This window comes from Salvia miltiorrhiza, unplaced genomic scaffold (assembly GCF_028751815.1).
Source record: "Salvia miltiorrhiza cultivar Shanhuang (shh) unplaced genomic scaffold, IMPLAD_Smil_shh original_scaffold_259, whole genome shotgun sequence".
Taxonomy (NCBI): Eukaryota; Viridiplantae; Streptophyta; class Magnoliopsida; order Lamiales; family Lamiaceae; genus Salvia; species Salvia miltiorrhiza.
Window position 1 is genome coordinate 254,870 of NW_026651511.1, and position 19,511 is coordinate 274,380.

The 19,511-nt window shown below is 41.7% G+C and overlaps 2 protein-coding genes and 1 non-coding gene across 3 annotated transcripts in view; 1 reads left to right on the forward strand and 2 right to left on the reverse strand.

The window, feature by feature from the left end:
* Positions 1 to 1,202: 1,202 nt before the first annotated feature.
* LOC131003699 (uncharacterized) lies at positions 1,203 to 4,361 on the reverse strand. The gene has a single exon (XM_057930245.1). The coding sequence runs from the start codon at positions 4,359 to 4,361 to the stop codon at positions 1,203 to 1,205; it is 3,159 nt and encodes a 1,052-aa protein (XP_057786228.1).
* Positions 3,176 to 19,511, forward strand: part of LOC131003688 (gibberellin-regulated protein 6-like) — a 98,289-nt gene continuing 81,953 nt past the window's right edge. Inside the window, exon 1 of the mRNA XM_057930234.1 lies at positions 3,176 to 3,186. The gene's annotated coding sequence lies outside the window, so the exon portion shown is untranslated. The remainder of the gene's footprint in view (positions 3,187 to 19,511) is intronic.
* TRNAN-GUU (transfer RNA asparagine (anticodon GUU)) lies at positions 18,434 to 18,507 on the reverse strand. Its single transcript has one exon. It is a non-coding gene; the product is annotated as a tRNA-Asn (tRNA).

A 19,511-nucleotide genomic window follows, 5' to 3' on the forward strand; every position in this document is an offset into this window, starting at 1 on the left:
TTGGCTCTCATATGAATCTTGCCTTTTTGGTATCTTCTTCTCCTTTGTAGCCGTTCATTATTTCTTGTTTGGTTTTTTTTTTTTTTTAAATGTCGTGTGTTGCTCATAAATTCTCTGTTACTATTGCGCAATGATATTTCTCGAATCAGAGTACTCTCTGAATGACCACTAGGCCCGTAATCTTGTTTGGTGCTCTACACCCCCATGTTCGTCAGAATGTTCGGACTCGTGATTCGACCATGGAAATTTTGGCTGATTCTCTGGACAAAATATTTGTCTGTGCAGACTCGAGGCCTCGTTCTGCGCTGACTGGGGGACCTGGATCATCGTGTTTTAAACCTTGCAGTTAATGCCTCAGCCGCTATCAATGATATCCTCGTATTGCCTTAGACTTTGCAATTCACATCTTGTATTGTGCAGTTAATGTCTTAGGCCTTGCAATTTAGCGTATGCAATTAATGCCCTTATTTCGTGGTTGATGCTCTTGTGGTCATCGTCCCATATTCTTATTTGTTGATCATTCGCCTCGAATCCTAGGGGTGACGTTTTGAGTGAAATCGACAGTAGCAGCGCAGATGAGCTCTTGCTAATAGTGGCCTCCTCGTGCGATCCACTGTTTGATATTTCTATGATTACTGCCCTTGTCATGTAACTTGTGCCGTGAATTTGTGCAATGAATGCCCTCGTTGTGCAATTTATGCCTTGAATTGTGCAATTTATGCCTTCGTTGTGCAATTCATGCCCTCGTCGTGCAATTTATGCCTTGAATTTGTGCAATTAATGCCCTTGAATTTGTGCAATTAATGCCCTCGTCGTGCAATTTATGCCTTAGATTGTGCAATTTATGCCTTGAATTGTGCAATTTATGCCTTGAGTTTGTGCAATTAATGCCCTGAGTTTGTGCAATTAATGCCCTCGTCGTGCAATTTATGCCTTGGATTGTGCAATTTATGCCTTGAATTGTGCAATTTATGCCTTGAATTTGTGCAATTAATGCCCTCGTCGTGTAATTTATGCCTTGGATTTGTGCTTGCGTCGTCTTCTTAACTTGTGTTGTAAATTACGTTGAAGAAAACATAAAAGGCGAATTTCCCCTAAAACCATAGATCTTTATTGATGACGACCATGGCCCCAGACCTCATTAAAACCCCTGTGGGGAAAAAGAGTATCTGGTCTACATAATGACGAGACATGAATAAGATTCACACATAGAATTTCTTGAGGTGATTGATGTTCCACGGCCTCTCGAGAACTCCCCCCTCCTGATCAGACAGATGATAGGCTCCGCCCTTTAAGACCTCGGTGATGATATATGGTCCTTCCCAGTTAGCTTCAAATTTCCCGGTAGCTTTCAGAGCATCCGCGCGCTTGAGTACTAGATCGCCTTTCTGGAATCGGCGCTGCTTGACCTTCTTATCATACCCTGCTTTAATGATGCTTTTGTACTTGGCAGCCTTGACCTGGGCTTCTTCTCGCTTTAGATCTATGAGGTCCAGTTCAAGCCTGCGCAGTTCTTCATTCTGCACCGGATCATATGTACAAATCCGATGTGATTCTAACCTTACCTCTGCTGGAATGACCGCATTTGAGCCATAAACCAAAGTGAACGGGGCTTCACCTGTGGCTGTTTTGGGACTGGTACGCAGCGCCCACAAGACCGTGTCCAATTCCTCTGCCCATCGTCCCCTGCTTCTTTCTAGTCTTTTCTTGATTCCCTCGCAGATAGTGCGGTTAGCCAGCTCGACTTGACCATTGGCTTGGGGATGGGCTACTGAGACGAATCTCTGCTCGATGTCCATCCTTGAACAAAAATCCTCGATTCTTTGACTAGTGAACTGTGCTCCATTATCTGATATTAGAACTCTGGGCACCCCGTATCTGCAACAGATATTTTTCCAGATGAATTTTTCGACGGTGGTCTCATCCACCCTTGTTACAGCCTCTGCCTCCACCCATTTCGAGAAATAGTCTACTGCCACTATCAAGAAACATTTTCCTCCCGGCGCTGTTGGCAGTTTACCCACGATATCAATTCCCCATTTGTCGAAAGGATACGCCGAGTACATCACCCCCATTTCTTCCCCAGGGACGTTAATCCTTGGCGCATGTCTTTGGCAAGATTCGCACTTCTTTACATAAGCTTTGGTATCCCTGTCGATGCCAGGCCAGTAAAAGCCTGCTCTGATGATTTTTCTGGTCAGGTCTTTGTATCCTGCATGGTTTCCACAGCATCCCTGATGGATTTCCTTTAGGGCGAATTCTGCCTCCTCCGCTGATAAGCATTTAAGGAACGGGTTCGTGAAAGATCTCTTATAAAGCTGGTTGTTGATCAAACAGAAGTTTTCATATCTAGCGTATTTTGCTGTGTCTCCCTCCATTCTTTCTCCCGTACGTAAGAAATGAATAATTGGGACTCGCCAATCATTCCCCACTTCGACGGCGCAGACTTGAGTCCCTGGGCTCTTCTTTGGTTCAAACAAGAGTGTGATTTCGTCATTCCACGATTGTTCAACGGCGCTGGCCATCCTCGCTAGCAAGTCAGCCCTTCGATTTTCTTCCCGGGGTACTTGTATTATTTTCAATTCTTCAAACTTTTCCTTGAGCTGCTGCATCCTATCATAGTAAGCTCGCATTCTGTCATCACGAACCTCACATTCGCCTCTCAACTGCTGGGCTACCAATTGCGAATCGGTCTTGATTATTGCTGTGTCTGCTCTGAGCTCCTTCAAGATATGGGCAGCCCTTATCACTGCTTCGTATTCTGCCTCGTTATTTGACAGCTTGTCCTCAAACTTGATCGCAAACTGGTAGGTTCCATCTTCTGGCGATTCAATGTATATTCCGACTCCACACCCCTCTTTGGTGACGGAACCGTCGACCTGCGCCGTCCATGGTCCTCGCAACGGCCATCTCGTGGTCTCTTGAATGAGGTCAGCTAGGGCCTGTGCCTTAATGGTTGTACGCGGTTCGAACGCCACGTCATATTCGCCCAGCTCAATGGCCCATTTTACCATTCTCCCTGCGAGGTCTGGCCTCCCCAGGATTTGTTGAAAAGGCAACGCTGTTCTGACGATAATTTTGTGTGACAGAAAGTATGGGCGCAACTTTCTTGCCGTGATCATGATAGCATAAGCTGTTTTTTCCACTGCGGTGTATCTGATCTCCGCTCCTTGGATGATTTTGCTCACGAAATAAACTGGTTTCTGCGTACCCCCTTCCTCCCGCACTAGCACAGCGCTCAAAGATTCTACCTCCACCGAAGTGTATAGATATAGTGGTTCCCCCGGTATCGGTTTGGTCAAGACGGGTAGTCCTTTGAGATATTCTTTGAGGTCCTCAAAGGCTTGCTGGCACTCGCTACTCCACTCGAATCGACTTTCCTTTCTCAAAAATTTGAAGAAGGGCAGACTTCTTTCTGCTGACCTCGATATGAACCGACTTAGTGCAGTTATTCGTCCGTTCAATGTTTGTATCTCTTTGACGTTTCGCGGCGCCGTCATGTCAATAATAGCTCTAACTTTGTCTGCATTCACTTCTATCCCCTCAGGCGTAACCTTGTATCCCAGGAATTTCCCCGACTGCACCCCGAAGGTACATTTAGCCGGATTGAGCATGAGCTTGTGTCTTCGTATCACCGAGAAGATTTCCTCCAAGTCGTCCGCATGTCTGCGTGCTTCAGTGCTGCGTACCAGCATGTCATCTACATAGACTGACACATTTTCTTTCAATTGATCTTTGAAGATTCTATCCATCATTCTCTGGTAAGTAGCCCCAGCGTTTTTTAGTCCAAATGGCATACTCACATATGCGAAGATCCCTGCGCAGACTGCGAATGCTGTTTTAATAACATCGTTCTTATACATCTTAACCTGATGGTATCCTTGGTAAGCATCCATCATTGACAAAAGTTCGCATCCTGATGTTGCGTCTACTAACTGGTCAATCCGTGGCAATGGGTAACAATCCTTTGGACAGGCTGCATTGAGGTCCCGATAGTCCACACACATCCTCCAAGTATTAGCCTTCTTTTCCACCATGACAGCGTTTGACACCCAGTCCGGGTATTGCACTTCTATGATATGTCCCGCTTCTAATAACGCCTGTATCTGCTCTCGAATAGCAGCATCCTTTCCAGTACCGAAGTGTCTCGTCTTTTGCTTGACTGGCTTGATCGTGGGGTCCACGTTCAAACGATGCTCGGCTAGCTCTCTGTCGATTCCTTTCAGGTCCGCCGTAGTGAACGCGAATACGTCAGCGTTTCTGCGCAGGCAAGCTATTACTTTTCTTTGCAATTCTGGCTCCATATGTGCCCCGATTTTGGTGGTAAATCCCTCCTTATCCTTGAAAAGCTCAACAACCATGCACGTATCATTGGTAGTGACGAGGGGTGTTTTATCATTTCCCCCTTGCAGCTCTGCGATCTCTCTCCGCTCAGGCCGTGATCACTCCAATTTTTCCCTTCTTGCTTGCCTCTACTTGGTGTACTGACCTTTCTCGCTTTTGTCCGGAGTATTGAGTTAATACTTGTACATGGCATTTCTTCGACACAGCCTGGTCTCCCCACACTTCACCAATTTTGCCTCCTTCCAAGGGGAACTTCATCTTCAAGTAAAGAGTAGAGATGATTGCTTTAAAAGAGTTCAGCGCCGGTCTCCCAAAGATCATGTTGTAAGAGGGTTTCGGTGCGTCGATGACCAAGAACTTGACCATTCGGGTCTTTTTTCCCCATGGTTGCCCTATCGTCATTGGCAACTCAATTATTCCCACCGGTAGGACTGATTCCCCTGAAAACCCATAAAGAGGCGCCGCAGCGGGCTCTAACTTAGCCTCCAAACCCATTGCCTGCCAGCACTCTAGATATAAGATGTTGACGGCGCTGCCTGAATCAACAAAGATGCGGTGTACCAATACGTTGGCCACATTGGCAGAAAAAACCAAGGCGTCGTCATGAGGATAGAATAAAGACCTAGCATCCTTTGGTCCAAAGGATATTATCGGTTCGTCGGGCGCGGTGTTGATTGTCATGACAGCTTTGTCATAGTATCCAGATCTGACCGTGCGGGCCAATTGTTTTTTGGCCCTGTTAGATGTTGGAATATTATTTTCTCCTGTAATCATGTGTACCTCCCTATCATACTGGGCGTGGTTTGCGGGGTTGTGTCTGTCCTGGCTATCTCGCCTATGATTTCTTTTTTCCCTTCTCTCCTCATGTCTGTGTCTTCTTTCCCTGTCCTCATGGTCGTGGCGGGTATCATCCCGTCGGCGCCGCTCATCCTCCCTACGTTCATCGTAACGGTTCTCTCTATATGAGCCTCGTGGTCTTTCTATGAATTGATCTAGGAACCCTTTCCTGACCAAAATTTCCAGCTGATGTTTCAAATGTCCGCACTCGCGGGTGAGATGACCGTAACGGTTGTGATATTCACATAACAAATTGTTCCTGCCTGGGGCTGGGGCTCCGGGTTGGTAATCCTTTGGAGCTCTGAAATAATTCTCTTCTTTGATCTGATGGAAAATTTCGTCTATGTGACGATTCCATTGAGTTGGATTTTGTAAATCATCTCGGTAACCCCCGCGCTCTTCCCTCTTCTCTGTCTGCGCCGTGATTAATGAGCCTGCTCCAGCTTCGATGGCCCTTGTTGGGATCCTGGGAGGTAAACCTCGGTAGGGATTTCTCGGGATGTATTTTTCTCCAGCGTCTGCGCTGTCCTGCTTCTTAGGTTTGAGCTTATCGGCCTCTGCCTTCCTTGCCATTTTAGCGTCTTCCAGTTGGAGGTATCCCGGTATTATTGTCATGATGTCTTCGAAACTAGTGGGCGGCTTGATCTGGAGTGCCTCAAAGAGCGGGCCTTGTTTTAACCCTCTAGCGAAAGCATACCACTTAATCTGAGATTCGGCGTCTGGTATGTCTAACGCGATTGTGTTAAATCGTGCTACATATTCCCGAAGTGTTTCTTGTGGTTCCTGCCTGATGTCCATCAAGGAAATTGGTGTTTTCCCAACCCGCTTCGCGCTGGCAAACTGTCTCATGAATATGAGATGAAGATCATCGTATGAGTATATAGAATTATTTCTCAGATTGTGGAACCATCGCTGGGCCATGCCCGATAGAGTCGTGGCGAAGATCCTGCATTTGATTCCCTCCCCATACTGATGTAGCGCCGCCAGCCCCTCGAAACGAGCTATATGCACCTCCGGATCTGTGGTGCCATCATAATCCAATGAGATGGGGCGGTAATTTGCTGGTAGGGGTTCCAACAATATTTCCTCCGAGAAAGGGCTCTTGTGCATGGGTGTTGATATAGGGATGTCGGAGTGGTGTCCCTCCCGGTCTCTTGTGAATATGGTATCATTCGGCCTGCGCCGACTTCTTTTGAGGAGTTCCCTCCGGGGCTCTTCAGGTCTCAGTCTGTGCTGGTCGGGGAATTTGTTCACCTCTGTGTTATGATCGTGCTCCCTGAGTTCTGTCTCCAGACTTTTCAGCTGGTCTCGGAGGAAAGATACTTTTTCCTTCAGCCTGTCATTGTCCTTGTGTGCACCTAAGCTGCGCTGCGGAGTGGTCCCGCTGGTTGAATCAGTCACATCTTCGATCTGGACACTGTTCGTAACAAACTTCCGCTTGTTCTTTCCTCCTTCTTCTCCTCTGTCTATTCCTGTTTGAGCGGCCATCGCTGTCTCTCCACCTCCTGCCTGCGCAGGCGCGGTTGCTGTTTTCTGAGCAGCTATGATTCCCTCTGGTGAGACTGTTGGCTGAGTAATGCCCATTAAAGAGCGAATAGTTGCATAGTTGAGCATAGCCAAAACTTGGTCATTGATAGGGACATTGGTCGGTCCTGGTGCTGTAGTGATAGTTGCCACGGCGGGCACATTTGCTCCCATATTAGATTGTACAGAAGCAGGGATCATGTTGTTGATCGTAGTGAAACCCGGCGGCGTAAGCCCAGTCAAGTCGACTCCCTTAGTCGATGTGTCGTCAGTAGGTTTGTCAGATGTGTTCCCTGCAGCGGCTTCGAAATCCTTGTTTAGATCCTTGCAGTGTTGATGAGTTGCCATTGTAAAGTACCTGTTCACTGTATCGCAGTAAGATAAGAAATAATGAGTCAAGGTTGGAGAAGTATACCGGCGCAGGCGGGCTGCGCAGATGTCGTTGTGTTATATCGGAGGTAGGTGGGCCCATAAATATTCCAATAAAAGATAAGCCCCAGAAAAACCCACGAACTTCGGCCCATGGAACGATTCTCGATTAAATGTACGGACATCCATAGATATAAAGGAATTTATAGAAATCCTCTTTGCAGTTCTTTCTGAGATGAACATCTCCCTCTTCTAGGAAATAAACTCAGAAAAAAGGTGAAACAGAGTTCCCGTCGTTCATAATTAGGTAAAGGACATTTCTGCAACGGAAGGTCCTCTCCGGTAGAAAAATGCTCTCGGAGAAGCACAAAGGTTAGCCAAAATAAACAGTGAAACGTCAGAAACACAGAAAGGGAGTTACCTCTCTGTATCGCGCCGGGAATGCATCAAAATTAAGCAAGTAACATTAATGCACAACACGTATGGAAAAGTTCAAAAATTCAAAAACAGCACAGTTCCCAAAGAAAAATTCAAAAATGGCACAGTTCCCAAAAAATATTTGAATAAACCGTCTCTTTCCCCTGCTATTTCCCCTTCATTCATGCAAGGTGACAAAGGCCACCCAGAATCCGAAAATCCCAGTGGATTGCCGATACACACAACAAACATACATATCACCCATTATAAACGCAAAATAAGCCACGTTTAAACATTTATGCACAAATCACTTGATTATTCCATCCATTTCTACGTATAAACCTCAAATGCGGTAAAGTATAGCCATAAACGCAGGCTTGGTAACGAGACCCCCTTCTTCCCTTTGATTTATGCCAGGATGAACAGATCTAAACCGAATATGGACAAGGACACTCAGACACTCTCTCAAATCTCACGCCTTAGCCCAGAGTTTCCCATAGACGGCGCCAGTTGGTGAGGTTTAACGTTCAAACCTATCTAAACTAGTCGGAAAAGGACGTCGGAATCACCTGTATCGCAGTGTGAGAGGGGATTTGCTTGAAAACTTGCAGATGAGATTTCTTAAGGTAAAATTGCATATCAAATATTGGTTTACAGAGCGTATTTATAGGATTACATTAGGGCGAAGGGTAAAATGGGCTTTTCGTGTCGTTCACGTACTCCACATGCGGCGTACGTGAACATTTCTCTCTCTACTAACAAACTTTCTAACTATTTTGCAGCTTTTTGTTGAACACGTGCTCTTTTCCAGCTCTCATTACTGGTTGTTTTCACTCCTTAAGTCTTCTCCGTATGTTGCTTTTAGCGTTGCACTGTCCTCTCAAGTCTGCGCAGATATTTGGCGGCGCCGCTATCTCTTATGATATGGCTTTGCTTCTTTCGATCCGAGTGGGCTTGGGGTTTAAGCCAGCTTCTTTCTTAATCTGCGCCGACATTGATCATCGTCGTTGTGTTATTTCGGTGATCGTGTGGTGTATTCACGCTTCTTGGGCCGAGTGTGTCCCGGGGCTAAATCGGCGCCGCTATCCTTGTTCGGGGTAGGATGGCTGATGGGATCCTTACTCCTCATCAGAAGCAGTCAACAACGCATGCTACACGCAGAATCGCTCCTTCCTCACTCAAAGACATGGGAAAACCCCATACGAACTATGGAAGAACAGGAAGCCTTCAATCTCATATTTTCATGCTTTCGGTTCTAGGTGTTTCATCCACAACAATGATAAGAGGAGATTAAACACATTTGATAGAAAGGCTGATCTAGGAATCTTTCTTGGATACTCTGGAACTGAACGATCCAGCAAAGCCTATCGAGTGTTTAATTCTCAAACTCTTTGTGTTGAAGAAACACCACATGTTGTTTTTGGTAAGTCTACTGATGATTTCAGGATACAGGAAACTGAAAGAAGTGTTGAGAACACTGAAGTTTCCATGACTGAAATAGACAACACCGAACCTTCTACAGTCTTGGTGTGGGGACTAGGAAAAGAAGAAGATACTGAAAAGCTTCAGTATCAGAAGATCAGTTAAAGGTCTGAAGCTCAGACTGGAGCCACTGCAGATGGCATCAGTCAAGGGGAAACTCCAGTAGCCAAAGAACAAGTTGAACCTACTGAAGCAACTCCAGTTCAACACTCCTCAGCTCAAGAAAATGCTCAACAATTCATAACCATTCTGACTGAAGAACCTCCACCATCACCAGAAGAGATCAAGAAGTATCGAAGATGGTTTGAACTCCATTGAAAGGAGAACATCATTGGAGAACCATCAGACGGTGTAAAGACTCGAAGATCAATGTGCAACCTCGTCTTTGATATCAACCAGAACTGCATCAACGAAGATAAGAACTTCAGATGTTTCTTATCATCTACAGAGCCCAAGGACGTCGAAGAAACTCTGAAGTCCACTCAATGGGTCATCGCAATGCAAGAAGAACTAAATGAATTCAATCGATATTCAGTTTGGGAATTTGTGGATCGACCAGACGATGCAAAGGTGATCGGCTTGAAATGGATTTTCAAAAATAAGAAAGACGAAGAAGAAAATGTTGTGAGAAACAAAGCAAGGCTAGTAGCAAAAGGTTACAGTCAAGAAGATGGAATCGACTATGATGAGACTTTTGCCCCAGTTGCCAGATTGGAAGTAGTCAGGCTCTTCTTAGCCTTTGCAGCTCACAAAGGATTCAAGGTACACCAAATGGATGTGAAGTGCGCATTTCTCAATGGAGTGCTCACCGATGAAGTCTACGTGGAACAACCTCCAGGTTTTGAGGTTGCAGGACCAGAAAAGGTGTACAAGCTGAAGAAAGCGCTCTATGGTTTGAAACAAGCACCAAGAGCATGGTACGATACTCTTTCTGAGTATCTTGTTGAACAAGGATTTAAGAGAGGATTAGTGGACATAACTTTGTTCACTCTCAAGGAAGGAGAAGATCTTCTACTTGTTCAGATTTATGGCGATGACATAATCTTCGGATCCAAATCTGAACGCATGTGTAAGAAGTTTGCTGATATCATGACTAAGAAGTTTCAGATGTCCATGATGGGAGAAATGAATTTCTTTTTTGGATTACAAGTCAAGCAGACCAGCAAAGGAATACTGATCAATCAGTCAAAGTACGCCAAAGAACTGATCGCCAAATTCGGTATTCAGCACATGAAATCAGTCAAGATCCCAATGAACACAAACTGGAAAGTTGATCCAGGATCGGAAGGAAAATCTGTATCGTCAACCAAATACAGAGAAATCATTGGATCATTGCTGTATTTGACTGCAAGCAGACCAGATATCGCGTATGCAGTCGGGGTTTGTGCAAGATATCACTCAGATCCAAAAGAAGCTCATATGGATGCTGCAAAATGAATTTTGCGATATCTCAAAGGCACACCCAACTTAGGACTGTGGTACCCAGCTGACGATGACTTCAAGCTCACCGGATATTCAGACTCAGATTTTGCAGGATACAAAATTGATCGCAAATCAACTTCGGGAACTTGTCAATTCCTAGGCAACAAGCTCATCTCTTGGTTTTCAAAGAAGCATACTTCAGTCGCCACCTCCACCACTGAAGCTGAATATGTTGCTGCGGGAAGCTGCTGCTCACAACTCCTATGGTTAGTCCAACAACTGAAGGACTATGGGATCGAAGAGAAGGAAGTCCCAATCTATTGCGACAGCTCCAGTGCTATTGCAATCTCACAGAATCCAGTTCATCACACCAGAGTCAAGCATATTGCTATCCGACATCACTTCATTCGTGATCATGTCGAAAAGAAGGATATCTCTATTGAATGGATTTCGACCGCAGTTCAGAGAGCAGACTTGCTGACCAAAGCTCTTCCTGAAGAAATGTTCAACGATCTGTGTGCAAGGATCGGCCTCATCAACCCAGAAGAGTGATGTTGTGTTTGAAGATCTCCTTAAACAGTCACGATGACTGGTGGTCAACCAACTGGTGCTCCACAACTGCTGACGTGGAAAGCAATGAAGATAAGTCTTCATCTGAAGAGAACTCATCCTGATAAGTCAACCAGGATTAGTAGTATCGACTGACTACAATGATCAGTCGATCAGTAAGTATCTTCAACTTACTATTTAAATATCAGTTAGTTCAGTTATGAGTCTTTTGTCTATTTTCAAAAGTTTTCACTAACTGATCAGTTTGTTTCAAAATCTTTAACTGATTGTTGGAAAATGGAATATCCGAGAAGGACAAGTACTTTTAAAAGGGAAAATCTGTATTTGATTTAACTTGTCCTGATCTTTTCTTAAAAATCTTTCCAAGCTTTTGTCTCTGAAATGAAAATCTTGAGAATCTTATTGATTTGACAAAATGCAATGATCTTTCTCACCTTTTGAAGCTTCCGTCCTCTGCAGTGACGGAGGACGTGAAATTTTCCTTCAAAAAAAAAATATATTAGGCACAGTTTTTGAAAAACTTTTTCATCTTCCTTCTTGGTAAAATTTATCTATTTATACCTTGATGTCTTCGCTTATTTTCTGCATCAACTAACAATTCTCCACAGCCTTCACTGTGAGAAAAATTTTCAATCTTTCAAAAAGTGCAGAGAAAATTTTGTTCCGACAAAGGAGAAATTGATGACTACAAAGTCATGGAGTAGGAGAATGACGCTCACATACTTGGTCTTCACCGGACCCTTCCACTGGATCTAAACGACTCTCCGACGTCAAAGCTTGCTCCATTCTCATTTGTATCCAGCGACGAGAGTGTCTTCCATCCTCATGCCCGGCCCATATGGTTTGAAGTACTTGTCTCACGAAGACGGACTTCACCTGGTTCTTAGGCGAGCCACACACCTTTTTGTGAAGCTTCCACATGGTGCAACAATAATGAGCAGGAGCTCGTTGTCAGCCGGCGCAATATCGACAGTGTTTGTCCTCACGACTATCACTGATTCGATTTTTCATGTATGACGAGCCGCCTTTTGCCCTACTTCTTTCACCAAAGGCTCGCCATGCATTTCCTTCATATCCCTCCTCACTTCTATCACTCCTCTTCCTCACCACCTCTTGTCTTTCACCTTCTTCCTTTAAGGTTTGTGTGCATAGCTGCATCTCATGAATATCTCCAAAATGCTATGCATACTTTCCTTTCCTTCACTTCTCCGTCTCCCTTCTCTCTCCACACGGCGTCTTCCTCTTCTACATCTCTGGACTCATCCTCTTCTCAAGTCCTTCCACAAGTGCTTTAGAATCGGAGTTGAGTCCTATCCGATCATAGCTTCCATCATCAGCTCTCTTTTTTATGTTGCCAAAAAGGGGGGAAAGTAGGAAGTCAGAAGATTTTTTCCTGCATCTTGTCGAAAGACTGAAGATGGTAAAGCAAAAGGATCACCAGAAGTTGTAAGGATGACTTTTCAGTAAAGACCTCAAGTCAACGGAAAACAAGTGTGAGTGAAACAAGCTTAGGAACATGAAGACTAAAGATGAAGATCAAGAAGTTCAAGGCGCAGACAAGCAGACTGCTGGAGTCCATGGGTTTCCCATGTGTTTGGTTTTGTTGTTTTTACTCCTTTGTAAGTCTTGCCCTGTACCTTGACTGATGTCTCATCAGTCTTTCTTTTAATGAAAAGAACTTCTTTTGATATCAACCTGAAGACAATGACTCTTTGTTCAGGCTCTGATTAATATTTTTCTGTCTTGTCCTTGTTCTATTTTTGAACAGTTGTGTTCTTTCTCTAAGTACAAGTTTTAGGCACTATTGTTAAGGGGGAAAAGTATTCACCCTGCTTTTTGCTCTGAGTTCAGTCTTTTTCTTGCCTAGAACTGTTGTGTGGTTTTGGCATCATCAAAAAGGGGGACAATGTTGGGAACTTAATGGAATATCCTAATCCTTATTTTGATGATACCAAAATCCATAGGTTTCATTTGTAATAGACTAGAACTGCTCAAACTCAAGTGTTAGAGTTCTTTTTCTAGTTTAGTTGTTGTTCTGAAGACTAAAGACTGAAGAACGAAGGACTGAAGACTGAAGACTGAAGTTACCGACTGAAGCAACAGTCGAAGAATCAGTCTTGAACTGATTACTTAATGCGAGCCACATGGAATCAGCGGACTGATACTAAAATCAAGTATCAGTTAAACATTCTTCCTCGGACTGAACCTCCAATGTTCAAAGGAAGCCACGTACTCCAGAAGTACAGCCGCATTAAATGCAAAGATCTCAGGATCGTCCTTACTCTGCAGAGGTCATTCCTATTTGGTGACTACTTTATCAGAGACGTCGCATCTCCTGCTCTTCAACATAACTGTTGTCACCAAACAAGGAACCTCGAAGATTGAAGCCTCAGCCCAAGTTCAAATTACCCTCTAACGGAAGAAATCTTGAAGACTTTCTCCGCCAACGGATCTATTCAAGACTTCTCCTATAAATAGCGCTCGAGGATCACTTCAATCTTCACCGATTCAACAATATAAGCTGAAGCTCTGCCAAAATTGCTTCTCAGCCAAAGCTCAAATTCTCCAAAGCTTAAATCGAAGGAGAGAATCTCAAAGCCAAAACTCAGTCACTTCTGATTACATAAATTCTCTTAGACATTAGGCAAACCTTGATTATCCAAAGCCTAGGTCAAACTAACTCCAAAGAACTTGTTCTTTGAAGTTCAGTTGGCAAGATTTCAAACCTCCCTTCGACCGATAGAATCGAGTGTTTGAGTTGCAAAGGAGTTCAGGAAGGTACTCTGTCTCCGTGAGGTCCTAGTGCCAGTTCGTGCTAGGAGTGAGAAATCCAACAAGGTGCGTTGGTACTGAAGATTGGATCTTCAGTTGTTTCGGTTGTGTGCACCTACAAGCACACGTTTCGGTTTGTTGTGCACCCGTAAGCACGAGCATCGGTTCGCAGTGCACCCGTAAGCACTTGCAGAGTGAAGTTATTGGTCTGATCAACCGACCGTGGATGTAGGAAGTGTTTTCCGAACCACATTAAAATCTCTGTGTTATTTACAGCTTTCAGTATTTAATTTCTTACTTGTGCTCTTCCTCTCTTCAACTGAAAACTGATTAATTGCAAAGAGAAACTTAAGACTAACAACATGCTCAACCCAAAAGGCTATTTGCGAAACAAATGTTTTCCGCTGCGTGTGTTATCAGTCTGACTGATCTGTCCTCTGATAGTCAGTGAGATTTATAACATCTCTGTTTATCAAACTCGACTGAAGCCTTACGTGCATAAGTTAAGTTCTTGTGACTTAACTGATAACTCCTTACTGAAGAGTCTTTCAGTATCATTCGTCAACCCTGTTTTGATCAAACTCTTTTCAGTAAACAGGAGTCTGAGTTTGTGTTTATAGTTTCGCTTTTGATCTCTGTATTGAGATCTTGACAAAAATAGCCTATAGGTGTATTTCCCCCCCCCATACACCTATTCGAGACCCTTTGAACCTAACAGATAAAAATACTCAAGCGTCGCGTCCATATAATCAATTATATAAAGTAAATATACCCTAATTATATTTTATATCCTAAAAATCATAACGAAAACCTCTAATTTGACATCGCCCCAAACATAGTCACATAGTGACGAATTAGTAATTAGATCTTGTATGTTTTTTCTTATTGTCGTGATTATGTGCGTATTATTTCCCAACATAAAATTTGGACTATCTATAGAATAATCCGATTGTAAATTTTAGTTATATGTCGGAGTTTTTTGGGTTCAAATTCTTTTGTGGGCTAAATTGAACTGTTGTTGGATTGAAAGCCCAACATAGGAAAAAAGAAAATCAAATTTAGTTTCATGTTTGAATTTGTTTTTAAAACTTCTTGAATCACGAGTTTATGAAACTTAAAAAAAAATGCGCGTAATAATGAAAATGTGTTTGATGATATTCTGGAAATTGAATTTTATTTCTTTTAGATGCGTATCTTGTGTGTGTTACGGTGTTTGAGTAAAATATATAGAAAATAAATCATCATCAAAATCTAAAAAGCTTAACTTAGGCTTAAAAATATTTGTTTTATCTCATCTTTTTGTATTGGTGAAAGGAATTAGGATATAAATTAATTTGGAAGGAATAAGCAAATTCAATTTTTTTTGAAGTGGCAACATTAATGTAGGAGAGTGATGAATTAATAGTGTTGCAGAAATCATGTGTTGAGAGAGTGAGACTGACACATTTAAATCAGTAGATAGAACCATATCACAAATTTCTAATCTTTATGTTTTCCAAGTACTGTGGTCCAACCCTAACTTTGTCATACTTTAATATTGTTAGAGGCATTTATAACAAATTTTACCTAAATTTGGTTACGCTCTGACACTTCTTTTTTCACTATATTAATTAAGTAACAATAATTAAGAGTTAATAATATTCAATACAAGCATGCAACATGTTGAATTTCTTCAAACCAACTCAATTCGTGAAACTTTAATTACTAGTACGACCTTCAATTTCTAATTCATCTTTTTTTTTTTTTAACCTTCTTAATCATAGTGGCTGCAGAAATCTCAAATTAAAAATTACTAATTAGCTATGCAAGTGGGCCGATTGATCCATTCACTAAGTGCAAGAGAAATTGAGACCACTTTTAGGGGACCGCTTTCATTAACTTTTGGTCGAAATTATTTCCCACGTAAAGTCATTTAAAAACAACTCAAATTTTGCACCATTTGATTTTTTACTTATTTCAACCAAACACAATTATTCCATTCTAAATTTGTTTCTCACCAAAAGAAATCCTTAACACTCTCAAAAACCACATGCCATTCTAATAAATAATTTCACTACCACATGCCTCTTGATGGTGAGATGAGAAATCGCATGATGTTATGGGCAAACAAATACAATCAATTCATTCATTGATCACATGGAAAGGCCGAAATTGTTTTCCACATAATTCATTTATATTCATAGTATTATGTCTCCATCTCATAATTTATCTTACTATAATAAAACGAAATACAACTTTCTTTTTTATTGAGAACTATATTTCTTCTCATTTTATGTTTGGAATAACAATTTATAAAATTGAAATATTTATATAAGTGTAAAGGTTGCGAGGAAACATGGCATGAGAAAATAATTAAGGCCGCCGCCCAATTAATTGTTGTGACATTCCATTTTCTGCATACTTTGAAAGTCGAACTCTTCTCACATGTATCGATGTTGTGGGATTTTTTGGAACTAATACGGCAAAACTCTTTTTGGTGATACAATTAATGTTTATATAGGGAAATTTTTTAAGGGTAAATGACTTTTTTTTAGTGAGTGTTAATCTTGGTTTAAGAGAAAATCTTATAGTGTGAAATAAAATTAAAAATTAAAAATATTTTATACTAGTATTGTGGAAAGGGGGGATTAGCTTTTTTGTTTGGCAACCAAAATTATGAAAATGGCTTTTGTTAGTATGAAAGTAAATGGAGCAAAAATATTTTGTTACAGGGTGAATGGAGCAAAAAACGGCAACACTATTTTCGGTGATACAATCAAGTTTATAAAGGGAATAACTTGAAGTCTAATTAAATATATATATATATATATATAGTGAGATTTATATACAATAATTATGAGTACTAGTTCTCTGCAAAAAAAAAAATTAAAAAAAACATAGTACTAGTAGTTAATATTTTTGGCAATGAGAATTGTGAAATTAGTTGTGTTTTGTTATGAAATGTAAATAATCAAAATGTCAAATAATAAAATGCTAAAAAGTAAATGGGGTGAAAATATTCCTAAACATGAAATAATAGTAATATTTTTTAATAAAAAATATTAAATCGAAAATAGTTGCGTTTATTTTAGGGTTAATGCCGTGAAAAACCATGAACTTTGGTGCGATTTCCAAACTTTCCATGAACTATTTTTTTTTATCAAATTTTCCATGAACTCAAACACTCGAACAATTTTTCCACGATTTTTACCTCCGATGATGCTCCGGGCTGACATGGCAATTACAAGCTGATATAGCGCTGACATGGCGCCAATTATAACTAAAAATTGACACATGGAAAATAGAAAAACAAAAAAAGCAAAAAGAAAAAGAACCCCCCCATCGTCTCCCTCATTTTCCCCATCGGCCAAACCCTAATTTCACCTCCTTCCACCCGCCGCCACACCAGATCCGGCGCCCTTGCCGCCGCCGCGCCAGTCGCCGCCTTCCGCTGCTCCGATTCGCGGCTTTTACCACCACCACACCAGATCCGCCGCCCCTACACTGCCTTTCCCCACCCGCCAAACCCTAATTTCACCTCATTCCACCCGCCGCCTCCCTAACCAACCCTGTAGATCCGTCGCCGCGCCAGTCGCCGCCCTCTCCGCTGCTCCGATTCGCGGCCTTTACCACCACCACACCAGATCCGCCGCACCCTACGCTGCCTTTACCACCACCACCCTACAGATCTGCTGCCTCCCTCACCACCGCCTCCGGCACCAAACGTCTGCTGATTCGGCGCCCTCACCACCGCCTCCGGCACCCGCACCAGATCCGGCGCCCCTGCCGCCGCCGCGCCAGTCACCTCCGTCCCTCGATCTCAGACACGCAGACCTCCACCGCAGACCGTCCACCACAAGCCACGCGTCGCCGTTCTTCTTCTTCCCCAAACATCCATCGCCGCCGTCGACTTCTTCTCCCTAAAAAAATCTTCTTCTTCCCCAGATCTCGCGCCGCCGACAACTTCTTCTCCCTTGCTGCCTTTCCCCACACCACACCTCTCTCTCCACCGCCCTCCCCCACCACCTCGCAGATCCGCTGCCTCCTTTCGCAGTACCAGGTGGTTAGAAGAGCTCTGCCCATGGAGACGAAAAACCTTCTTTCCGGCGAGCTCGACCACTAACACACACACAGGGAGAGAAAGGTAGTTTTGGGCTCAAAACGACGTCGTTTTACCCCACCTAAACGACGTCGTTTTGATTCACCGCCGGTGACGCCATGTCACTTTTCAGGTCTCTTAAAAATGCCATGTCAGCACTCAATTTGGGGATTTTTGAAAATCATGGAAAAATTGTTCAACCCCTTAAGTTCATGGAAAATTTGATAAAAAAAAAATAGTTCATGAAAAGTTTGAAAATCGCACCAAAGTTTATGGTTTTTCATGGCATTAACCCTTTATTTTAGTATGAAATGTAGATAGTGAAAATATAAGAAGTAAATGGGACGAAAATATTTCAAAATATAAAATAACCATATTTCAAAAAAGAAATTAAATTTTAGTCAAAATGTAGAATAATAAAACGCAAAAATGTAAGTGGGCGAAAATATTTGAAAATATAAAATAAAAATAAATTTTAGTCAAAATGTAGAATAATAAACGCTAAAATGTAAGTGTGGGCGAAAATATTTGAAAATATAAAATAAAAATAAATTTTAGTCAAAATGTAGAATAATAAAACGCTAAAATGTAAGTGGGCGAAAATATAAAAATAAAAATCGCTAGAAGAAGGGGTTGAACCTTCGACCTTGTGGTTAACAGCCACACGCTCTAACCAACTGAGCTATTCCAGCTTTTATTTGTAAATCGTTTAATTTATTTTAAATTATGTTTTATTTTAGTTTTTTTTTTTCTTTCAGTTGTTTATAAACTAAACTTAGCCATACTAGCTGCGCTAAAATAGAGAACTCCTTCCAAATTTAAAAACTTTATTATTTAAATTTATTTGATAATGCAAGTAAAGAACAATTTATTTATAAAATAATCTTATTTTAAAGCCAACAACTAAGATAACACTAACACTAAGGGCTTGTTCGCTTTTTAATCTTCTAAATAGAGGAATAATATAATGAGGTATAAATTTATCACTTAAAGTAGGCACCATTAGAGCTGGCAAAAATTGACCCGGCCCGACCCGCCCGTGTTTTGGGCTGTACAAAATGTAGGCCCGAAAAAAGCCGGGCCTAAAAAGCCCGCCCAATGAGCCCGCCGGGCTAATCGGGCCCGGGGCTAAAAAGCCCGTGGTTTTCGGGCTAAAAAGCCCGCTCGGTTAATTTTAATATTTTATTTTTATTAATTACTATTATTCTATTTTTACTTAAGTTTTGATTTGAAAGTGGAAGAGTTTCAATATATATATAGCCGTGTATTACCCATTTTAGTTGGAAGAGAAAGAAAATTATCTTCTCTTTTCAATATCTCTTATTTTAATTAATGTTTAGAGTAGTTGTATCATTCCATAGAAAAGAAAAAGAAAAACTTAAAATATATGTATGCAGAAATATATATGTATATGTTAGAATTATTGGGACCAATTGTTAGGAAACATAAAATGAAAATAGTAAAATAATGCAAATTGTTGGGAATAATTTCTAGTTATACAAAAGAAATGTTGTAATTAATGTGATATGAGTTGTTGATTGTAGTAGACTAATATGATTTTATATTTCTATATTGTTTATAATTATTATTTAGATTTATCTTAGTTTATTTAATTTTGTGTAAAAATAAAAATAGAATTTAGTGAAAAAAAAAACATTGGGCGGGTTTGGCCCGACCGCTCGATAGCCCGGTCGAG

Bases quoted from the DNA above. Each gene is read 5' to 3' on its own strand.
- LOC131003699 (XM_057930245.1), bottom strand. From the start codon at position 4,361: ATGGTTGTTGAGCTTTTCAAGGATAAGGAGGGATTTACCACCAAAATC.